At 43.5% G+C, this 18,328-nt stretch overlaps 1 protein-coding gene across 3 annotated transcripts in view; it reads left to right on the forward strand.

The window, feature by feature from the left end:
• Positions 1–18,328, forward strand: part of LOC111841284 (phosphatidate phosphatase LPIN1) — a 29,081-nt gene that overhangs the window by 2,373 nt on the left and 8,380 nt on the right. For 2 of the 3 annotated variants that reach the window (XM_023806915.2, XM_072702491.1), the window contains exons 2-11: positions 8,471–8,671; positions 8,791–8,886; positions 11,931–12,220; positions 13,989–14,105; positions 15,255–15,381; positions 15,679–15,961; positions 16,379–16,472; positions 16,592–16,779; positions 17,116–17,209; positions 17,572–17,641. In XM_023806915.2, the coding sequence (XP_023662683.2) occupies positions 8,471–8,671; positions 8,791–8,886; positions 11,931–12,220; positions 13,989–14,105; positions 15,255–15,381; positions 15,679–15,961; positions 16,379–16,472; positions 16,592–16,779; positions 17,116–17,209; positions 17,572–17,641 (1,560 nt within the window). Of the gene's footprint in view, positions 1–4,866; positions 5,209–8,470; positions 8,672–8,790; positions 8,887–11,930; positions 12,221–13,988; positions 14,106–15,254; positions 15,382–15,678; positions 15,962–16,378; positions 16,473–16,591; positions 16,780–17,115; positions 17,210–17,571; positions 17,642–18,328 lie in introns of those variants that run through there. The other variant, XM_072702492.1, reaches the window with a different exon arrangement.

Consider the following 18,328-nt stretch of genomic DNA (forward strand, 5'->3'; position numbering starts at 1 on the left):
TCTTGCATTGCATTTGTAGAAATGTGATTCCCGAAGGAGGCCATGCAGTGAACTGAGGCCTTTCACCAATTCTCTTTTGCACAGACAGTCTAGGAGTCTAACGGGAGGAAAGTAGAGCAAGGTACAGCAAATTATAAAGCAACATATTAATACCTTTATGTAAACTACTTGATACTGCTAGGGTCTGAGTGTCTTCTTAAATGCAAGCCCAGAAAATGACTGAGAAAACCATGTCTGTCAAATGGATCAGAAAGCAGTGAGGTCAGAGAGCATAGAATGTGGCTTGTCTGGTCCAACAAACTCACTGCGGCAGCCGAGGTCACAGAAGAGACATACTTTGATGTCATGATGTCGCAGGAAATGAATCATCATCAGCACATACAGTATGTACTTGCTGAGGTCTGACCTCCCAAAGCTTGTTTACTGAAAATGGACCAGATGGTCAAAGGGACAGGTGAGAGGGAAAAGGTTTTGTGTGGTAACCCTGTCTCAAGATAACGATGAGATTAGTTTACTGGAAAGGGTATTCTTCGTAGTCTGCGCATTTGGGGAAATGAAGACCGTACTTATTGTAGGGTCTGCGGCACAAATGAAAACACATACATAAAATGAGGTTTAATCCCTAAAGCTGTTTCTGTTCATTCAACTGTCCATTGGCTATGTTACAATTTTACTTTGGGTAAAACCAGGTGATTGACTGGTCACAGTAACCCCATCCACCTTTGGTTCCTTGTTTTTCTCAAGTTGGTAGAGAGTGAAACCTTCCTTAATGTTATATATTTTAAAGAGCCTTATCAAAATCAGGTATAGGGAGTTCCTTCCAAGATTTATTGGATTATGAGGTAAAGTGGCTACATCCTGCATATCATGAAGGAGATATGATGCAGATGGAGAACACTTCAAGTGTGGCAACCAGGAACACTGCTAGCTTCAAAATGCTGGCCAGCCAAACCTGACACCCGCGTTGAGTTTGATGCCCAGAGACCCATGCGGGTCATTATAAATTATAAAACTGCAAGGCGTTCACCATCAACCACAACAACAGTGCCGCTAACCAGAGCCACTTTGTTACATTGGCAGACGCAAAGGGGGCAGGTGAGGACACACTAAACCACACACGTCAATGTGACGCTGTCAGTCCCCTTTCACGCAGACACCACTCTGAGCCTCCGCTGGTGTTTGGACAACCATAAGAGTACATTCGCCGTTATCACGGTTGGCTGCCCTCTGGGACCCACACTCAGGCTCATTAGTCAACATGAATGTCAATGGCGCAGTCAGCCATCCATTTTTTGCAATTTCCTGTCATTAAAATGCTAATGTGACTGGCAATATATGACTGATTTACAGTCTACACCAGTGCTGAAGTGGTCTGTTCCACCTATGTAACCCATGTAACAGAAGTAATCAGCTCATCTTCAAGTCCATGGTTAGTGGAACTGAACGTGCTGTAGGTGAAATTTACAAATATACTTAATGGCCAAGGATGTTCAAGAGAAGTTTAGAACACAACCATAAACAACATAAATGGATTTCCATTATTTTCCAATTGTCTATTCAATGTTTTTTTTTTCTCAAAGCCAGTTGCATGTCAAAGATAATAATAGGTATATTAAGCATATGTTATGTAAGCAGCAGTGTGTCTACATGCTAAATCCATAAATGCAGATGCCTTCTGACTGACAGGATGTTGCATTCATTCCACTCAAATGACTTTACCTGAGACTAGGTTTCTTAGGTGCTTTCCCACCGCAAGAACATTCTTCAGGAACCAGAATCTTTTTCAGGAACCAGGAATTTCTGTCATGTTCCCACCACATAAAGATCGATCTGCTAGCCAGATGTAATAATGAATTAAAAACATGTCATGGGCCATATAATTAAAATGCAGTATGTCCCGTGTTTTCACACTGCTCAATCGATCTCCCTAGTAACTAATAAAACGACTTGTTCATCCTCCAATGTTTTGGGGTGGTGGTGTAGTTTCGTTTAAAATTGCCTGTGAAATTTAACCTATGAGATTTTAGAGTCTCCCATGCTTATTTAGCATAAAGGTCACGGTTTTTGTTGTGCGGTGGGAAAGCAACACACGAAAGTGGCCAGGATGTATCGAAGTTCCCGGTCAAGATGGACCAGGAACTTGGAACCAGGAAATAGGTTCCTGAGCTTCGGCAGCTTGGGCGTTGCTAGACCACTTTGACTAGGGAACATGCAGCGGTATTTATCTACTGTGCCTCAATAAAATATCATGCTTGAGTTTTAATGAGCTCCAATGGGCTTATTTGGCAGTGGATTCATTTACATCGATAATAACGGGAAATGAATGGATATTTTTCTAATTTAGCAAAATACAAGCTGAGGAATGACAACACAACAGTACTAAACAGGGGAATCATTAGGCCTATTTTAGGGAGGCTTTAGCCCCCCAAATAAATGTGTATTTATTGACTTAAGTCCGCCCCCTCAGTAAAGGCCATCCTATCCATTCATCTCTAACTATTCCCCTGGTACTAAAGTTTCCAAATAATATCGGTGACCTTATTTTGACCGAGGAATGATAATATAGTAGTATTGCACATGTCATACAAGCAACAGGCATTCAACAAAAGATTGTGTGATTTGAGTGATGGGGGGGCCTCTACCCCAGGAGAGCTTTATGTCTGGTTTATGTTGGTGGGAAAGTGCCTATTGATGCTCACGAAAACACACACACACACACACACACACACACACACACCCGAAGGCACAAAGATGTGCATAACGCAATCCCCGCAAAGTGAGTATTATGCAACTAGGAAGCCCGGAGGAAACTGCGGTTGAGTAAATGCCGTGAGGTGAGACCGTGTCGTCCAATGGCGCTGCTCCTACCTCGACGTCCGATGTCCACTGCTGGGGATTTTTTTTCTTCTGAAAATGACCTTCACAATTCACAAACGTTAGCATTAAGAAAACGAAGGAGGGAGGTGCACACTTACACCACACGTGAGGCGCACGCACGCACACACACATACACACAGACACATGCACGCACACGCAGGCACACAGACACACATGCAGGTTTGTAATTATATCTTTCTCAATTCATTTCTATGGGCAAAACGCTAATCCTACCAATGACGACCTTAACTCCTACCCATCCCTAAACTTAACTATAAATAACCAAACAAAATACAAGATTGGTTGCAGTCATTGATTTTTATTAAATTAAACTTCCCCTTGACCAATAAAATGTCCTCACAAGGTTAAAATAACAGGTTTTTATCACACTGTGGGGACATTTGGGTCTCACAATGTTATATATACCTGGAACACACACACACACACACACACACACACACACAGACTTGTAGATGTGACACTAAAGTGGAGTGGATACCCCAAGACAGAAGATCATTTGCCTAATCAGAAAGCTTTAGTCAGATTCTGTTTCCCGAAACCCAGTTCTTCATTGTCCAATTCCCATTTGTCTAATTGCAACATTTTTAGGACTTTGTGCAATGTAGAAAGAATTCAAGACTAAGAAATAAATTTAGGCAGAAACATATCCATTAATTATAAGTTACAGTCTACAGGAGGTTCTTTCGGGGTGAACGCTGTGTACATATGTATACAAAATACACCTGACAAATAATTATTTACTCTCGAAAACACGTTGCTTGCATGCTGGTTCTGAAACTGCAGAAAGTGATGACGAAATATTCAGAGGATTTATATTTAGCAAGAGCTTTTAATGAATTTTATCTGATTGTGTCTAACTAAAAAGTAATTCAGAATTCATTAATAAATTATTAATAGAGAATACTGCGGGGACAATTCATGCATATTTCGCTTTTAAATGCTGTTTTATTCACGTTTATAATCTACATTGTTTATTGCTTATGGCTGGTGCAATAAAGCCTACTTTTAGGGGGGGAAAAAAAGCTATATTGACTAACCTGACTAAAGTCTATCCTGATGCGGGACTATGGCTTTTTCAAGGATTAAAGAATTTTTGTTTTTATTATGCTTATAATGATTCTGTAAACCTTCTGTAAACCCTTGTTTCCGGCAAAAATAGCAATAATTACTGCCACATCGATCTAATTATAATAAATAATGTTTATTATTATCTTATTTTTATCTTATTCGGATAAAGTGATTTCGCTTCCTGACATGATAATCACTCGTTTTGATAGTAAATAATTCATAGTGGAAATATAACCTGTTTGCCCTATTGTTGAGGGTGAGGGTATAGAGTAACGGTATGGAAAGTTGCTAAAAGCTGTCATGGTATAATTTCATAATTGTGTTTGTGTATTATGTTTATATTACATTGTGGGGACCAAATGTTCCATTTTTCAGGTCCCCACAAAGATCAGTGAATGCAATCAAAAATGTAAAAATGCCAAAAGCCTCGTATTTTCTTTGGTTACTTATGGTTAATATTATTGCTAGGTAGAGGTTAAGGTTGTTCTGATTAGAGTTTTCTCCATATAAAGTCCCCACAAAGATATAATTACAAACCTGTGTGTGTGCGTGCGTGCGTGTGCGCGCGTGTGGTGTAAGTCTTCGTTTTCTTAATGCTAACGTTTGTGAATTGTAAAGTTTGTCATTTTCAGAAGAAAACAAATCCACAGCAGTAGACATCGGACGTCAAGGTAGAAGCAACGCCATTGGACGACACGGTCTCACCTCACGGCATTTACTCAACCGCAGTTTCCTCCGGGCTCCCTAGTTGCATAATACTCACTTCGCTGGGGTCGTGTTACGCACCTCCTTGTGCCTTCGGGCCCGAATAAGGTGGGGTGGGGGCTGGAGCGGTAGCCAGCTCGCCCCGGCAGACCTAGAATAACCGGGTGCGGGAAGCTCGTGCTCGGACGGTCAGCGCATTTCTCTTTAATGTGCATTATAACGTGTGAGCGGCCTTCCGCGAAAGGGGGCGGGCGCTGAAACGGAATTTGCATCCTGCGCTCTGATTGGGCGGCGCGTCGGGAGCTGTCGGTAGCGATGACTTCCGAAATGCTGGAAGGGCTGAGATATTTCGAGGAGTAGCGCAGGCAGGATAAACAGCGCTTTAAATACAGTATCCGCACACTGTACGCCGTGTACTTTATTTGGAGGCGCGGGGCCAATTTGTTGCATTTGCAATGTTTTCCGGACGCCTGATTGAATGACGATCGTGCCGCATTCTCGTCTCGCTTGTACGGGTGGCTGCAGTCCTCCGGAAAGGTAAATGCTGATGACAGCTGTGTGTTTTTCTGTGCGATGACATTTAGGCGGCTTTAAATTTTAAACATGATATTGATTATTAAAGCTTAGGTTGCATTATTATAACCGTATCTCTTGATACATTGATCACGAATGTTCAAAATACTGTGGGTATTATTGTGCTAGGCTTGGTTGTGAATATGAAATAGGAAATGCTGCCACCTTAACTCAACAGCTTATGGTCTATAACGGGAACAGCATATATTGTCATCTGCGGTCCTGTAGTATTTGTTAGTTTATATGCAGGGCTGTTATTTAAATGATGGGCATTTAACCCTTCTTTAGAATAAAATACGGAAATTACACGGTGTCAGTTTAAATAAGTTTTATTGTGGTCTATATAGATGTTTCTCATATTAAGCATAATTTCCATATTGAGGTAGAGGTGGAGTTGCGTACTCAGATGACATGGCTACCAAAATATTTTCAGTGAAGTGGTTTGGGTATCTCGCCATGCTGATGACAGAGCAGAGAAGTGTCTACATTTCTACATGGTTAGTGTTTATGTGACGTCAAGAGGAATAAAGCAGCGGCCCATATAGATATCATTTCACGGAAAAGGAAGTGGCCGTGAAGTTTTGAGAAATTACAGTTTTTTTCCCAAAAGCGATGCAAAGATTTTGAGATATGTTTTCATCGCGCGGAGTTGAACATTCATAAATTAATTTTGCTTGTTATGGTTTACCGCTAAAATGCGCATAACCGTGAAGAAACTGATATCGTCTCTTGTCTCGATGATTATTATTATTATTATTAAGAAGTCTGTAAGTGTCCTGGTAATCGGTAGCGCGTCAGACCCGACCTTGTTCAGTTAGTCCACGATCAGGCAATGATTCCGCATTCATAGAAAACACACAGAAAACAAGATATTCTGAAGAGATGTTTGAGATTAAAGTGCAAAAAATAGGCAACACACTGCGCCTTATCTAAGTTTATTTAAACGACAATGATTTTGCTTTAAACAGCTTGTAGTAAAATGCATGTAACTTTGTATTTTTAGGTTATTTACCAGCGTATTTGTGCTTTACCTTTGGCTTGAAGGTATTTGTTGAGAAAATGCCTGTCCTCATATTCATGCAAATATTTCAAAACACGTCACGGCCCAGATTTGAATAGACCCACACTGCGGATTACCTGTCGCCTTTAATAAAACCAAAAGTAGTTTTTGCTTGAACATTACTTAAATTATTCTTTTTAACGAATATATAGGTGTTGGCCAGCAATGAGAGGTATATTATAGATTATTATTAGTAGCAGAGTATTAGGTTCACACATAATTTCAGCCAGCGTAGCATGACACACTAAAACCTTAATCTTTTAAAATCCCTGATCTCTCTTAATTTGAGTTGTAGGGATGTTTTACTTGGTTCTATTTTTTGGGACTATTAAACAACATAATTGGAACTCTAGACCTTTTTAAATATGACCACAAGCATCCCACCTTTCCACAAAGTTCTGTGAGCCTCAGGCAATGATGTGCTTGCAATGTTCTGAAAATCTGTATTTCACTGCTACAGTGACCCCCCCCCAATTGGCCCTGGGGGTGGGGTGTCCTCCCTAATCCACCTCCCTGTGACCAGAGACACGCTTTTTCAAATAGTCCTTTTTCAAAAAGTTCTAATATCCACTTTAGTGGATATATTATTTATATTATGTAAAATTGCATGTTTTGGTTATAAACTGTTTGAGCATGTTATGTACATATCTCTTGATAGGACTAGTTCAGGATTGGTGCTTTTTCTTTAACCAACTCTAGACTGAATTGAAAAAGAGGGCCGATATCACTCAGTTGTGTAATTTGACTGGGCTAATGTCTCATTTGCCCCGAAGGTGTCTGGTTACCGGTTAGCTTTTACCAGAGGATCAACTATCTCAGTTTCCAGAAAGGTCTGGGCCATGGAAGCCGCAGGATGACTATTCTCCGAAGGCATACCACTAGTAGGGCAGAGGTCAGGGGTCGAATATTGTAGTTACGGATACCTCGTTCCTTACAACCTGTTTTCAGGAACCTGTTGTATTGTTTAATCTTTATTTCCACCAACATCCAGTAGGAAGCCGACAGGTGTCACATTGATGCAAGTGAAATTGATCCGCAAATCAAATTTTATGTAGTATTATGTATTTTATCATAAAACCTGAAATGCTGATACTGAAATAAAAATATGATTATGGTTCTGTGAAAGAAAGTGATCAAGGAGTGTGGAGAATAAAGGGGCGGCTGAGACCGTCAACACCATACAACATCTCGCTTGAAACAGCTAATAGAGGTGAACAAATTAAGTATTGTGGTACTTTTCCATTAGCATACAGGAACCTTCAGAAACTCCATGTGCAGAACTCCGATATCTCAGTGCATTTCAACTAATCAGATGTTGGTGACAATCAGCTCGACTTGGTCACGCTTTTGGTCCTGCTAGACCCATGTCAGTGCGGATACAGCTCAGGTACAGCTGGCATGCTTTACAATGGAAAACCTCCCGTTTGCGGCTTTGGTGCCAGTGGAAAAGTGCCTTTAGAGTACCAGAACAGAACTCTTGGCTTGAACAACAGATATGCATTTCACCTATTGGCCCGCATAAAGGAATTCATGTGCAGTAGGTAATGTTTATAAGCCTATTAATGTGGACAGTAGTTCTTAAATATTTACAACCACTATTTTTGACACTGAATGCCAGATAACATAGGTTATACTAGCAGTTAATCGTGTGAAATGTTTAATCCCTTGTAATGGTAATCGGATGCAAAGTCAGTGTTTATTACGGATGACAAATTTGAAGTAGACTAAGAAGATTATGCATCCCTGTAGCTAAATGCTACCATCATCTGCGTCATAAACCTCTTATAAACAATTAACTGTTTTCTGATAAATAATGAAAGTCTAACTTTGATCTGTCTGCGTATCTAAAGTAAATATATTTTAAGTTTGTCCATTCCTGGATAAGAAAGCCCATTCCTCCCATCTGATTCTGTTCCATTGGCCATTTGCCAAGGGGGTTAACTGTATTTTTTTTTGTCTAATATCCATGCATAGATTTTATGTCTTAATAAGTCATATTTATGTTATATTTCTATTTATTCAGCTTTTTGACCAATGAGGAATGGCATTTCATCTCAATGTATGATGCATGCGTTATGGAGCTGAGATGACAGGAAAGATTTGTTGACTTTTGACATTAAGTGTGGTGAAGACTGCCACTGAGCTGTCTGCTGGCCTCTCTTCCAGAGCCAGACCATGAATTATGTGGGCCAGCTGGCGGGGCAGGTCTTCGTGCAGGTGAAGGAGCTGTACCGAGGCCTGAACCCTGCAACCCTGTCGGGCTGCATCGACGTCATCGTGGTGCGCCAGCCGGACGGGACGCTCCAGTGCTCCCCGTTCCACGTTCGCTTCGGGAAGATGGGCGTACTCCGGTCGCGTGAGAAATTGGTGAGTCGCCTGACAGCAAGTGGCAGCAGTTTGCCGTTGACTGACACGTCCTGCTTGGTCTTAAAATAGTTTCGTATGCAGAAGGTTAATCATCACCTTTGGTTTTGTCTCCTGAACAGGTGGATATAGAGATCAACGGGGAGCCAGTGGACTTGCACATGAAACTGGGGGAAAATGGGGAGGCCTTCTTTGTGAAGGAGACGGAGAATGATCAGGTAGTGCTGTATGAATGGCTTGTCACCCCTGTTTGGCCCCTGCACAATTCCTGGATGATCCCTGCATGGTCGCTGCGTTCTTGCCCTTTGGCAATGGGACATAAGTCATACCAGAGGCAGCAGGTGTCCAGAAACACGAGTCCTGTTTACTGGTAACATGTCCTGACTCCGATTCCAGCCTCTGTGTCAGGGACAGAGACAGGGATGGCAATCCAGCGCTCTTTTTGGTGCACCATGGAAACGGTCACGCTTAAAGGGGAGGTGGAGACTGGAGAGAGTCAGCGTCTTCTGTTGCTAGGGTTTAACTTTCTCGAGTGTGAAACTCGCTTAAGAGACGAGGGCACCAATTCCTTCTAGGGTATCCCTTCCCCCATAGGCATCCTGAAGCCTCCTCCTATGTTATACTGACATGTAGAGCAGATGTTAACATTGTGGCATCAGGACAGCGTCACATACACTCATTACATTACATTTATTCATGCAGCAGATACTTTTGCTCAAAGCGACATATAAGTGAGGCTGACAATAAATCGCAAGTATACAGCAGTCAAGGGGTCACCTAGGCATAAGTGCAGCTTGGCTGAGCTTTCAGTGATTGACCAGCAACAATTCAAGACAGCAGTAAAGCAGGAACAGTACAGTGCATTACAAACAGAAAGAACCTAATGAGAGCTATTCAGGTAAAGAAAAATATGAGCATTCAGGATACAGGATGACAGGTGATTGGCATTGTGGGTTAGAATTCTGTGCCTGTGACCATCAGGGAATTGGTTAAAAAATTCTGTGCCTGTGAACAGCAGGGCATTGGTTCAAATCCTGTGATGGACATGGTTATTTCACCATTGGGCCCTTGAGCAAGGCCCATAACCCCTGTTGCTCCAGGGACTGGCAGACCCTGCTCTCAATTATAATTGGCTTTGAATTAAATCATCTGCTATAAAGCAGATATAAGTAAATGCACAATATGTACACGAGTCCAACTAAGGGATCACAGAACAAGTTTAGTGGGAGGTGGATCACAAGCTGGGCTTGGATCAAGTGGCCTCTTGGGCATTACGGTGACCTCTGACCCTACCCTGCCCTGTTTGGCTTTCTTTTGAGGAAAACACTGTCAAAATGTGGCTGTATGGGAAATAATGTTGAATATGTCAGCCCAACAGAACAGAACTTACATTTCGCGAGCGGTCTGATTGTGATTAAGAGGTGGTATGGAGAGCGAGATTAATTTAACCTCTTTTGCTGAGCTGTGTGAACCTGAAACTGCCAGAACGCGCAGCAGTCCTATTGGCAGTGAAAGCAGAGAGAGCTTTGCTGCGTCGAAGGGGAAAACACGCCTTTAAAAGAAGGGCATGCTCCACAGGGAGATTTCATATGGGGAGGGGGAGCCCGGCACATTCTAGGGCCCGGTGATGAGTGTGTGATGACACTAATGCCCCCCCCCTCCCACACACACCACACACACACACATATACACGTTGAGCAAGGGGCCCGTATTACTTTCCATGTGACTTGCCTGCAGGCACAAGTAGGGCAGAAGTCTGTACTGAAATGGAGAACTGTGAATATTGCATCATAAGGAAAGCCTATAAAGATGCAGTGAAAGGCAGTGTTCCCTATCCCTTCAGTTTAATGAGCTACAGATCAGGTTTAATGGATATTATGCTATTCTGCCTGTTTTGTTTTAGGTGTCAGAATGAGTTGTATTAACCACTATAATAATAGGCACGATTTACTTACGGCTGTCAGACAGTCAGGCTTTTGAAAGCATTTTTCGGATTTTTTTGTGTTCCTCTTCCATCCCTGTGAGACCACGGTCCAAAGGGAGATTCTGTTTTCTTTCTGTGCAGGAAAAAGCGCTCTCATTGGGAAAGAAAAGCTCATTTTCTCTGGTCTGTGAATTTCTGATTCTGTAAAGTCTGTTTCACCTTTTCTGTCCATTGAACAGAACTAAAAAGTCTCTGTGGTAAAGAGAAGAAGCGGGATGGTTTGATTTTAAGTGATTGGTTTTATTTGATTAGTCTGAGATCTTCTCAATTTGCCTGAATACTTTGCTGTTTGTATACAACCAGACTCTGTATTTGAGTTCCCACCTAAACAAACATTATATATTGATCCTCTTATCGGGTATCTGAGTAATGAAATCCAGGCACAGAGAATGCCAACTGAGAGCAGCATGTCAGAGAAAGGTTTAAAAAAATTGTGTGAATATGAACAACCCAGTAACAAATCAGTACAATAACAGTGCATTACAGTAAATGAATTTTACTGTTTTTTTCCCAAATATTGTGTTTTGGCGTATAAGCATACATCATATGGGGTCATGTTTTAACCACTTCTTTTAAGAAGTTGTGAATGAACTGTCACGTGAAGAGTCTACTTACTCACTCACTCACACACTTACTCATTTGGTTACTCGCTTGCTCAGTTAATTTATCACTTACTCATGTACTCACGCACTTACTCACTCAGTCACGCACTCACCAATGCCTTATTCCCACTTTGTTTTCTCTCAGCCCAGGAAATCCTGATATCTGACCCCAAGTGAAGCCGTTTCTGATCTATGATTTTTGTTACTTTTCCTCCTTGTTTGTTTCCCCCTGCTGCCGTTCCTCCCCAGAGCCTCGATCTCCTAACCCTAACCCTAACCCTAACCCTAACCCTCTTCCTTCCTCTGTGGTTCAGTTACCTGTCCCATTTGGTGCATGTCCTGCTGCAGCATTGCATCCCTGTTTGGGGTTGCTGTTGCAGTTATGCGGTTTTGCAAAGCCATGCTAACTATAATGATTCAGGTGTCACTTGGGAAGCGATTGTAGGTATAATAATGCAAACTCGAGCTGGAAAGCTATGCTAAGCATGATATGGATTTCAGTAGGAAAGCTAAGCTAAATATAAAACTGCAGAATTCAGGTGGAGGGATGAGCTAAATATAGCAATATGGACTTTAATTGGGAAGCTAGGCTAGCTGCTGCTTCTGGGGCTTTTTTGGAAGGTTGTCTGATAAATGGTTTACATTTGCTGATGATATTCCTGTGCTGTCGCCACAGGAAATCGTGCCTGCATACCTGGCCACCTCCCCCATCCTGTCAGATGGTGCAGCGCTGATGGGCGCGCAGCTGGGCAAGGGCCTGGCCCGTCATTCCGACCCAGCGGCCGGGCCCCCAATCCAGGCCCTGGGGCCCCTGCAGTCTGCCGGCGAGAAGAAGAGGAGGAAGCGGCGGAGGAAGTCAAAGGTGGGCAGCCTAAAGCGGGAAGACAGCGCCAAGTCCTCGGAGGATGAAGACATGTTCTCCATCGAAATGAGCTCCGACGAGGAAAAGGAGATGGACGGCAGCAGGTGGGCAGGCGAGGGCCTCGGGGCTGGGAGGACACAGCGGGATCCACGGGGCGACAGGGTGACGCGTCTGTCTGGACACATTCTGCACCTATAGGAGACTCTGTGTGGTTCTCAATACCAAAAACACAAAGATCATACTTGTGGTCTTAGCAGGACCGGTCTTGCTAACTTGCCTTCCAAGAATGAACTTGGGTCACAATCAATCATGGGATTGGTCTCAGTCGGCAAGGATGCAACTGATGTATCATTGATATTTGGGCCAGAGCAAGACCAACATCCAGGGATTTTTACCATCCTCTGTACTTGTGTTATTAGTATTGGTGTTGTTGTGTTACTTGTCTTCGACTAATAATAGTATTCGACAGTGGAAGATGATGTAAAATGGGTACATGAGAACACAACTGCAGTCAAGTATGCATACTGAGAACAGTCAAGTATGCATACTGAGATTCGCCCTCTGTGTCTTCAAGTGGCAAGAGCAGATAAATGGATTAACAGACCTATTGCAGGGAAAATTCCTGCATGTCCTTTGTGGGGGGGGGAGCTATGCAAAGCCGGGAAGTGGAGCGCATGAGGGGCGGGCCGTGGGGGGCACATGGGTTCATGAGTCAACCTCGCCGTGGGGGTGCAATGAGCACCGAGATCGTGTCATTACCAACCGTACCTGGGCAGCTGTGTTCCTGGGCTGATCATGTGCTATTAGTCTTCACTTTGAGCGCATGCTGACGAAATGGCTGCATTAGATTTTTTTTATGATTATTATAATTCAGAAGCACATTCATCTCATGTTTTCAAAACTGTCCACTTCCCTTTTAATGTAGAGGTTTTTACTGAGTTTGACGCACGGGAATTTCGCTGGAACACTCCAAAGTGGCTAAGAATATTGATAGGTAATGATATATTGCTTGTCCCACACGTGTCTCCCATCCGTCCTAAGTTCATATTAAGGCACACGGGTCACATCACCCCCTGATGGCCAAAAAAAAGGCTTGATGTCATTAGTTCAGCATTGGCTTCCTGCCAGTTATCCGATCTCCTGATTGGCAGAGTGCTTTACTGCTATTTTCCCCCAAAGTCCTGCAAACATGGCTTGGAATAGTGAAGTACAGACACGGGAGGTCCTTTGTGCTGAGGAAGGGGGGGTCGTGTCTGGCCCCCTGCCAGCCCCATTGGAAAGAGCATCCAGCGCAGTCTTCAGGGAGAGGGAGGCTTCTGGCATGGAGATTCGGCGATAGCTTTCTTAGAAAAAGGACGGAACGAGAGCAGCCTGCTCTGCTGTGCAAACCCACAGCCTCATCACTGTTTTCCTTCCCTCGCCTCTCGCTGTTGCGTAACACAGCAGCATGTTTTGATTGAACAAGGCCTGCTGAAAGAGCTACAGAAGTGGAACCCAAACGATGTGTTTTTTAGAACTTGGCCAAGTTAACCAGCCACAGAATTTCGAATAAGGATACATTCGATAACAGAAGAAGCCATCGCAAAGCTCTTCCAGAACGAGGCCATAAGCTGAGATACCCTTTAAAAATGAAAGGCCTGTAATTGAATCGTGTCCCTTTAAAATGCCATGCTCTCGAAGAGGAGGGAACGGTTTTGTCTTGCCCGGTGCCATCTTTCGTCTGCTCAGTGACACATCTTCTCAGAGACTGAAGTAGGCTGCATGTTCTTTTGTTCCTTGCTGTCCTTGAGCACCAGTGCTGTGGGAGTTGCTAACATTGTCTTGTTAAGTTTTGTTTTGTTTTGTTTTGTTTTGTTTTGTGTATTATCCCAGGAATTCTTCACGCGAAGCCTTCACAGAGGAGGGAGCCAGTGGAAGCCCCTCCAGCAGTTTGTTCAAGCAGGATGCCATTTATGCACGTTCTGATGGGGAGTGGTCACCGCTGCACAGGTAATCCACATGGAAGGGGCCTGTATTCGCACCCCCTGCCCCCCAATGAAGTGTCGGATAAAGTGATATAATGACAGACACAATTTTATTTATGTTTTAGTTTCAGTCTTTGATTGTAAGACAGATTCATTTTCCTATGTAGGTTTTCAAAACTGTTTTTGTGTTTCTTTTTCTACAAATGCCGCATATTTGATATTTCTTATTATTTTTTTGTTTTAGTTTTTATTATTATTTAGTTTTAGTTTTTATAGATTAACTGACTTGGGCAATTCTCTTTTTAAATGGAAGACTAATGGAAGACTAAGAGTATTATGTGTTTCCCACAATGCATTGCACTGAGCCTTTTTTGACAGAGCCAGTTTGCGATTGTGAAATCAGCAAAGAAAACGGCCACCTTCTTTACCGACAGTATCATACAGAAACGCATTTCAATTAAATCTTGATTGTCTGTCTAGCATTACAAACTTTTGACCTTGGGAGGGTCTTATTGCATTTATGTCCTCTAGATTGAACCTCGTTGCATATATCAGTTGGTTTCAACACAGGCAACATGTAATAATGTCTGAGAAATGACCCTGTGAAGCAGAAGTGACTTCTGTTCTCTGATGTGGCCACTGTGGTTGGAGATTTGTCGTCCGCCCCCCCCCCCCCCCCACACACACACACACACACAGATCTCTTACTTCCCAGCTACACACAGATATGGGATTGACTATTATGCACGTTCTCACCATCTGTAGCCTCACCTGCACCACCACCTCCACCCCCTTGGTCACTAGCAGTACTAACCCCCACCATCTGACACTAGCGGCTTCAAAACAGCTGCCCCACCGTCGCTCAGCCGGCCATCTGTGAAACCTTGATTTAAAGATACCAGACCAGCTAGTACTGGTTATCCATTGAGAAAGACAGAACTTTCTTGAAGGCAGCTGATTTGTTTTTGCACCACCTCTGTTTTCCGTGCCCCGAGCATAACCACACAGACATACCTCTCACACGCCATGGAGAGCTTCAGATATTATTCACCCAGCTCCTCTAAACCAGTCAGCGGGCTTTAGACAAATAGAGATGCTGGATTTTAAAGTGCATTCTGGGAAACTGAAACATACAGGGAACCCCCTGATGTGGCCGCCCGCCTCTCTCCCATAGCCCCGACTCCTCCCGGCCTTCCACGCCGAAGAGCGACTCGGAGCTGGTCACCAAACCGTCGGACAAGGAGAAGCAGGCCAAGCCCGAGATGCTGTGGGCTTGGGGAGAACTTCCACAGGCTGCCAAGGTAGCAGCAGTATGATCGTGTAAGACCAGACCTTCCAGGGAATGCATCCATTGTGTGCAGCACAGGCATGAAATACAGCTGGCTAGCAGAATGAGCTGAAGACTCTATTTTAATTGCCAACTTTATTAGTAGAATTCTTATTGTTACTTATTGTTACTACTGGTACTAGCATTGTGTGCAGGGTGGATGGATGGATGATTTTTACTCACACTTGAAGCAGAGAAGTTCATTAGAAGCTAGTAAAATAATAGATAGTAAAAGAAAACAGGGACTCATTTCCCGCCTCCCATCTGCCAGCCAAGCCGCTTCTCAGAAAAACCAGAGTCACCTCTGAAGACTCCCGTGTCGGTCCCCGTGTCAGAGAGCACCCACTTCAGGGTGATATCAGGGGACTGCCCCCCCCAGCAGCAGGAGGACTGCCCCCCACCGCTGGGCTTGTTTATCCCGGAGCCCATGGACGCCGAGGCGGCGATGCCGGTGAGGATGGAGCCTGGCGCTCATCTGTTAGAGGTGGAGGAGGAGAGACACAGCCCAGGGTCCCGTCTGCTCGGCAAGACAGACTCCCCATCCAAGAAAAAAGGTAACAGTGCAGGTCACATGTATACGCAGGGCTCGGAGTTCTTTTTCCTGTATTGTTTTATCCAGCCTGGATCTCTTAGGTTTTCCCCTCAATATCCAGTGTGTGTACTCCTTCATCCTATATGGGCTTCACTTCTGGGGGAGAGCTACTTATTCAGTATCCACCCACCCAACAGTTTAGATATCAACCCACCCAACAGAACATGAGTCAGTTTGCCTGTTTAAACCTGAGCCCTCAGCATAAGGTGCACTGCCCTGGCGCTCCACTAGAAGGCGCTGCTGATCATTTAATATTTCTTATGGCTAAATTAACACAAAGTGTTACTGCATTGTTTATCTTTTATTTATTTATTTATTTATTTTCTAAAATTTAAGTTCAAAGCAATTTTAATGATTTTTTTACCCCCCTCATCCACAGATAAGAGGAGTCGTCATCTTGGATCCGATGGTGTTTATCTGGATGACCTTACAGAGATGGACCCTGAGGTGGCTGCCCTTTACTTCCCTAAAAGGTAATGTGTCAGTGTTCTGCTTACTCTGCAGCAGTAGATTACGCCAAAGAACCATGAGGAAAATCACAGGCTTAGCTACGTTTGGCACAAAGGACGATAAGGCCTGCTTCGGTTTACAGTGAAGGAGCTGGCGCTGCGATGGGAACCGCGGAAAGCCTGGTGCACGGTGCCAGCATGTCCCCGCAGTCCGTCAGCAGCTCTGGAATGGACAGTGGCGTCGACAGCTACTCTGATCAAATAGGCGACCTGCCTACTATCGCCATCTCCCTGTGTGGGGGTCTCACTGACAACAAAGAAATCACAAAAGGTAGGTTTGCCTTTGCGTTCATACTCTTGTCAGTTTCAGGTCTTAAAAATGTTAGCGTAATATACAGCTAATGATGTGTACAAAATTACTGTTCTCAGCACATGTAGGTCTGTGTTCTCTTCCACTGCTGACACACCCGATTTTACTTATTAGCCAGTTATAAATAGCTGTAACTCCTGGCTCAGGCATACAGGTGAACTAAATGGGCACTGGGTGGGTGTGTGGGACTTAGCAGTGGACTGAGGATTGCTGCCATTTAAAAGATTTTTTTAACAATGGTGTAAAGTCATTTGTAGCAGTCGTTGAAGGAAGGCTTTTGTTTTTTGGTGCTTCTAGAACAATTTCAGGAAAAAGCAATAACATACCAGCAGTTTGCCGAAAATCCATCCATCATCGATGACCCAAACTTGGTGGTGAAGATCGGAACCAAGTAAGATTTGAAGATTATTAATGCCTGATTGTGTAAATGTTACACTTGCACAATGGGGTTTGCCTGTGCTTATCGAGTCACAAATGCAGGCTGGAGAACAAGCTGTCAGCGGCTTGTTAAGTTCTTAGGGCAAGTTTGTTTTTCTTGTTTGTTTTACATAAAATCTCATTGATTCTGTTACATTCATGCTAATTTGGATCTGAGGTTAAGTACAAAGAGCATTTGTTTGGATTAATGGTGGTGACTTGGGTTGCATTCAAGCGCCCTGTTCCCCAATGCAGCCATTCATCATTCAGCCCTCTGAGCATATGGTTACAACTCACAGAATGAAACTTGCTAACAGCCTTTCTGGAACCCTGCAGGTACTACAACTGGACTACTGCTGCACCTCTGATGTTAGCGATGCAGGCATTCCAGAAGCCTCTGCCTAAGGTACAGCAGTGCGAACATGTAGAAACTGGCCCAAATCCACTGCATCGCTCTGTGTGCTCCCCTCGTGGTGCCTCATACCACAAATATTACATCCTACCACTCCACAGATACTGCAATGCCTCACTTTACACCAGATTACTTTTAGGTAACCACTGGTAGCTGATTAAGGAAACGTTCCACATTGTGTTAAGCAAATTTTTCATAACTTGACATAAGGCTGATGGGCATTTGCAATAAAGTTCAGAAGTTTGTCTTTCTTGGAAAGCGGCTGTTACTAGGAAATTCCACAGGGGACAATGTGTACAGTATGTTGAGTCCAGGGGGTGGGGGTGTGGAGCAAAATACGCACAGTGATTGGATGATCTGGAAATGACGTCACAGAAGAAGCAGCAGCCAGAGCCTCTCTAGACAGCAGATCACTGGCATTGATTTTCTTTTTGTTTTTTTCTCCATAAGCCTCGACTGTCTAATGATTGCCTACAATTTTTTTAGTCTCATTTTTTTTACTTTTCTGAGACACATCATAGCTGAGGCATTGCGTGCTTCATACCATTGGTAGCCGCTATTCTCTCCTCAGTTGTTATGACACTACAGAACAAGCTCTGCCATGTGACTCATTAACAAAACCTGCTTTTGTCATTTGTGTTTTCATCTGGTTAAAACCAGCCACTTGCTGTGGTCATGGTA

The sequence above is a fragment of the Paramormyrops kingsleyae genome, chromosome 19 (assembly GCF_048594095.1).
Source record: "Paramormyrops kingsleyae isolate MSU_618 chromosome 19, PKINGS_0.4, whole genome shotgun sequence".
Classification (NCBI taxonomy): domain Eukaryota; kingdom Metazoa; phylum Chordata; class Actinopteri; order Osteoglossiformes; family Mormyridae; genus Paramormyrops; species Paramormyrops kingsleyae.